Genomic DNA, 5895 nt, shown 5'->3' with positions numbered 1-5895 from the left:
AAAGTTCCTCTTATAAGCAGGTCACCTGAGGGCCTGAGATTCCCTGTGTCACTTGCACTGATGGCAGAGTCTGATTTGCCAGGATAGATTTTGGTCATGATTTTATTATGTATTTATTGATTACTGCTTAATTACTGTTAGTTATTTGTTGAGTTATTGTAAGTGGTTGTGTTTTAGTTCAGGCTCATATCTTCAATGTAACCGAGCATATCTGTAATGACTTATTGTGTTCCTGTCTTTGCAGGGCTAATATGCAAAAGAGGAAGTAACCATGTCCTGTGTTACCCCCAAGAGCCAAGTGAGGACCCAGGGTAGAGCTGCAGGGAGACAGGCACGCTTTGGTCCAGAATGAGGAAAAACCTTCCAATCACTAATGTCCTCTGGCAATAGGAAAGACTTTTGGGGAAGTAGAGGGCTTCCTTTTACGGGACCAGTTTTTTCTTGATGTGACACCTCTTCCTTTCCCTAGCTTCTTCCTCCCAGCTTATAACCATACTCCATGTATTATAATAGTTATCTATAATAATAATAATAATAATAATAATAATAATAGTAATAGTTATCTATTATTCCCAAACCAATTACTCCAAAACTTAGTAGCTTAGAAGAACACACATGTATTGTTTCACAGTTTCTCTGGGCCAAGAATCTGAGCACAGATTAGTTGGGTCCTCTGCTTCAGAGTCTTTCACAGGACTGCAGTCAAAACGTTGGCTAGGGCTGGGATCTCATCTGATGGTTTGACTGGGGAAGGGTTAAACTCCAAGCTCACTTACACTGTTGTTGCCAGGAATCAATGCCTTGAGGGTAATTGGTCTGAGGACCTCAGTTCTTCACTGAGACCTCCCTCAGTTCCTTGCCAAATGGACTTCTCCAATTTGGTAGTTTTCATCATCAAAACCAGCAAAAGAGTACATTCTTTAGGTTAAAGGCAGTTACTAAAGGGGAAAGGATTACATAAGGCCATGAAATCCAGTAGGAAAGAATTACTGGGGGTCATCTTAAAGGCTGCTACAACGTTCCAGATTCTACCAACTCAGAGTGTCTTCCCTGGACTTTGTTCTATACCTCCTGTTCCATGATGCTTTTCAAACAAATGACTTACTGAGGCTGTGAAAGAAATACTCAAGCCCAAGACCTGTGCCAACCTCTGTCCCGACAATGGTACTGCTACTTTTCCCATCCTTTGCCTCTCTCTTCATGTGTAAATTCTTCCTCATTGTCCCTGGCCAGAAACTGCCTCCTCCTTGAAGTCTCCCCATGGCTCTGGGTGGAAGTTCCCCCAAGTGTCCAAATTATGACCTTGAGCACTTGGTTTAGAAGCATTGTGTCCACAGCTGCTGGTTCCACAATGCTATGAACATAGAGTGTTCCTAAATAATTTTTATCTCCCCAACTGCTCTTTTCAAGAAGTTTAAGCATTTTGAAGTTTGTAGAAATTCAAGCAGCAAATGGAAATGCTTCCCCTGATATCCTTCAGTGGCCTAAGAGTGGAAAGTTACAGCAGGAACAAAGGAAGGAGAAAAAGGAGTTTTCCTAGAGTGCTTTCAGCATAATTGGATCTTGGGGACATTGCCCCAGAAGTATAAAAATCTTCCTGACTTTGTATGATTCCATTTCCAAACTTTTAATCACTTCAGGGAACACAATAGTCCCAACTGCAGTACTGATTTCAAATTGCCTTCTACATGGACTGGTTGTTCCTTTAGAGATTTTGCCTAAAACACAGAACTAAGAGTGGGAGGAACTGGCTTTCACCCCTTCTTCAAATCAGAGGTGGACAACTCAGCCTGGGCCTGTCAAACTAGTGTTGATATTTCTAGCCCATGTACTGTTCCCAGGCCATAGGGACCCTTTCTCAGTAGGTTCCTGAAAAAGGTAAGTGAGAGTTCTTATAAGAGTAATCCTCAACCTTTTATTGGTCCAGGGACATTTCCAGCTTCTGACTTGATTTTTCAAAGGGGTTGGCACTTGAGAAGGGAGAAAATGAAACAATTTCAAAGATTGAGGGCCATGCAAAACCCCTTGGTCAGAAAAACCTAGATGGCAAGAAGCCTGTGAAACTTTGTCTTACTTCATGGATTCCTCTAACTTCAAAGACACCCCCAGGATGAGATGATCCCACAGTTTCAGAGCCTCTTCTTATACAACTCCAGGGAGCATCATTCACACTGTAGCCATGGAAATGGCTGGAGATGTACTGTTGTTATGTTACAGAGGTGCCATTTATACTGACTACAATGAAAACAGAGTCTCCAGGAGCTGCCTATCCCTGTGGTCTGGCCTCTGGGGGGCCTCATGGGCTGAGCAGCCCAGACTTTCTGAGCCCTCCTTGACCACTTCAACAAGAGCAGCTCTGCTTTATCCCTGGTGGGGTGGGAGGAGTCTGAATTTAAGAAAACAAGAATTCTCTTTCTTAAAGAGTTTGAATATCATTGATCTCTTCCAACCCCAACATAGAATAGGGTAACCTGAGGGTCTAAGAGAGGGAAGCAGTACTGAAGCCTACACAGCAGGTTAGAATGCGGCCCAAATCTCTGTGGTTACAGACCTGATGTATTTGCACAAATTCAATGCAATTCTTGAAGGAAGCTGACCACCATCATATGAACAAGAAAAACTTAGAAAACTGCCTGCTGGGCTCAATACGAAAAAGAATTTTCTAATACTCTAGAGATCTGCAAATATGGAGTAGGTTATTTGGGAATGTAGTGGGCTCTTCATCATTAGAGGAAATCAAACTGAAACTGAAAAGCCATGCATCACTGTGGAGTAGAAAAAGATCTACAATGGGAGACACAGTTGGACTAGATTATTTGGGGAAGCATAATCATGATATAAGTCTGTGTAACATACCTAGAAGCTTAGCCAAAAGGTTTAAGGACTATTAATGTCCACTGATTCCTGTGTGGACATTCACCAAGAGGGAATGATAACAAAAATACATATACATAACATAAAATAGATGTTGTTTAAGGGTACAAACTTGCGACAAGTAGTAAATAACCCAGTGATCTAATGCACAGTTCAGTGAATATAGACAGCAATATTGTACCATAATTATGTAATATAATAAATATCACAACAGCAATCATATTACAATATGTAAATGTATCAAAGTAACACATTGTACACCTTAAATTTACATGTTTTACGGCAAATATATTCAAGAATGAAAAAAAAGAAAAAAGCACTGCTTTTAGCTATCTAAGAGAACTAGATTTCCAGAAGCTGTGACCCACTGTGGATTTTTGGAGACAGTCCTCTGTCTATCTTCATAAAACATCAGATTCAAACTATTAGGAACATATCAGCATTTCCAGATCACAAAATTACCTTGGAGACCTCCCCAAGGTATCTCTCCATGTCCAGTGTCCTTTTGTCCTTAAAAGCCCAGCTAGATTCTAAATCACTTAAGAAGCATTTCATGACCCCTGTTCTATCAACACACTGCATGTCCTTTTGGATGTCTGGCCTCTCCTGAATCCTTCTGCTTCCCCTCCCTGACAGGTTGTGTGCCCATTTAAGTCTGGGCCATGGGTCACCCCTGTTCCTCATAGGAATTCTCACACCCATATACTGGGTGATCAACAAGTGTTTTGATGGATGGATGGATGGATATTCAGACACAGACAAATAGATTGATGGATGGATGGATGGATGGAGGGATGGAGGGATGGAGGGATGGAGGGATGGAAGGATGGAGGGATGGACAAACGGACAAGGCAGGTGGCTGGACAGACAGATGAATGGAAAGCCCTGGAGCTAGCATTGCTCATGAGAAAAGGGATCTTGGGAACAACAGGAGTATGTTTTCTGTGAAAATGATCTGGAGAAGCAGAGTTAGTATTCACAACTAATAATTTCCCTAGTACCTAGCACAAAGTTGGAGAACACAGAGCAAACTTAAAGTCACTTTTCTGGCCAAGTTTAATGAGATGAACTGCCATATAGGACAAAGAACCACTAAAATGAGTATGTTATGTATCTTGTCTCTGATCGAATGCATTAAATAATCAGAATCTTCACTTTAAACATTGTAAATTTGATATTCTATGACCCCAAAGTAATTTCTAATTTTATTTCTCCTTTTTCTTGGAAACAAATAGAGACTGTGGACTTTCACAACGGTTTTTCAATCACTCAGCCAGACTGGAACTCCAGACCAGATGCCCTGGACCCACATGAGACAAAGAATGTTGAGTTTGGATCACTGAGTATTTTATTTAGTTGAAAGACGAGACAGACCATGGAAAGTGCCAACCAGACAGCCTCTGTGACAGAGTTCATTCTCCTGGGCCTCTCAGCCCACCCAAGGCTGGAGAAAACGTTCTTTGTGCTCATCCTGTCCATGTACCTGGTGACCTTGCTGGGCAACGGGGTCCTCATCCTGGTGACCATCCTGGACTCCCGCCTACACAAGCCCACGTACTTCTTCCCGAGGAACCTCTCCTTCCTGGACATCTGCTACACAACCTCCTCAGTCCCCTTCATCCTTGACAGCTTCCTGACCCCCAGGAAAACCATCCCCTTCTCAGCATGTGCTGTGCAGATGTCCCTCTCCTTTGCCACGGGCGCCACGGAGTGTGTGCTTCTGGGCATGATGGCGTTTGATTGCCATATGGCCATCTGCAACCCCCTGAGGTCATGAGCAAGGCTGCCTATGTGCCCATGGCTGCCAGCTCCTGGGCAGCTGGAAGCACCACTGTCATGATGCAGACATCCCTAGCAATGCAACTACCCTTCTGTGGGGACAATGTCATCAACAACTTCACCTGTGAGATCCTGGCTGTCCTGAAGTTGGCCTGTGCTGACATGTCCATAAATATAATCAGTATGGTGGTGGCCAATGTGATCTTCCTGGGCATCCCAGTTCTGTTCATCTTTTTCTCCTACGTGTTTATCATCGCTACCATTTTGAAGATCCCTTCAGCTGAGAGGAGGAAAAAGACCTTCTGCACCTGCTCTGCCCACCAAACAGCTGTAGTCATCTTCTATAGGACCATCCTCTTCATGTATGGGAAGCCTAAATCCAAGGAGCCCCTGGGGGACAGACAAACAGGACCTTGCAGACAAGCTCACCTCCCTCTTCTATGGAGTGGTGACCCCCTTGCTCAACCCCATCATCTACAGCCTGAGGAATAAGGAGGCGAAGGCCGCTGTGAGGAACCTGGTAACTCGGAAACGCTTCATCCAGTGATGCTGGAGGGGTCCTGATGGTTCCTGTTCCCTGGTTTCTCTTACCTGAGGGTCTCGGAGGATAAGATGAAGGGCTAACTTCATGCTAGTTTACGTAGGTAAATCTAATTACACGGAATCTCATTACACCCAAGAGCTCTGTGTGAACAGAAAGCATTTAATATGAATTTTCCCCTCATTCTATAGGCGATTCTACAAAAGTATATTTCTGTTGATCAAGCCTTACAGTTCTCTGTATCTGTGATGCATACTAAACAAATTGATAACAAGGAAAAGTAACCCTTCAAGATTTATTGTTTAACTCATGAAAAGCTCTAGTCTGTAGGGCCATAATTCAACTACTCCTTGGCTTGCCCTTTGAACATATTTGAAAGGGTTCTTATTTTTATGTCACCTATGTCAACTCTTCCTACTCCATTATTAAATAACAGTAATATTTTTATCCTTATCCTCATTGCCTCTTTCTCCTTATTGTCATTTAAATTATTAAAACTGTTTCTTGAATCATTCTCTTCCTGTGTCTTCAAAATTAACCTCTTTCTCTTGTCCTTAACCAAGTCCCCCACCAGAAAATCATTTATATCTTTGGATCAGAGAGGAGAGTAAGGTGTGGCGAAACTGATGCAGAGGTCAAAGGTTCAGGCCTTTTTTCTTTTCCCTTGTTTGAAAATGTTATTCATCCCTGGGTTCTTTCCC

The 5895-nt window shown here is 42.8% G+C and overlaps 1 protein-coding gene across 1 annotated transcript; it reads left to right on the top strand.

The window, feature by feature from the left end:
* Positions 1-4249: 4249 nt before the first annotated feature.
* LOC103088636 (putative olfactory receptor ENSP00000348552) lies at positions 4250-5200 on the top strand. The gene is given in 3 exon segments (XM_082931034.1): positions 4250-4634; positions 4637-5046; positions 5048-5200. Coding segments are annotated over 3 exon segments (948 nt in total).
* Positions 5201-5895: the final 695 nt, after the last annotated feature.

The sequence above is a fragment of the Lipotes vexillifer genome, unplaced genomic scaffold (assembly GCF_000442215.2).
Source record: "Lipotes vexillifer unplaced genomic scaffold, Lipotes_vexillifer_v1.1 scaffold920, whole genome shotgun sequence".
In the NCBI taxonomy this organism is placed as follows: domain Eukaryota; kingdom Metazoa; phylum Chordata; class Mammalia; order Artiodactyla; family Lipotidae; genus Lipotes; species Lipotes vexillifer.
This window is presented reverse-complemented; position numbering and strand designations above follow the sequence as displayed.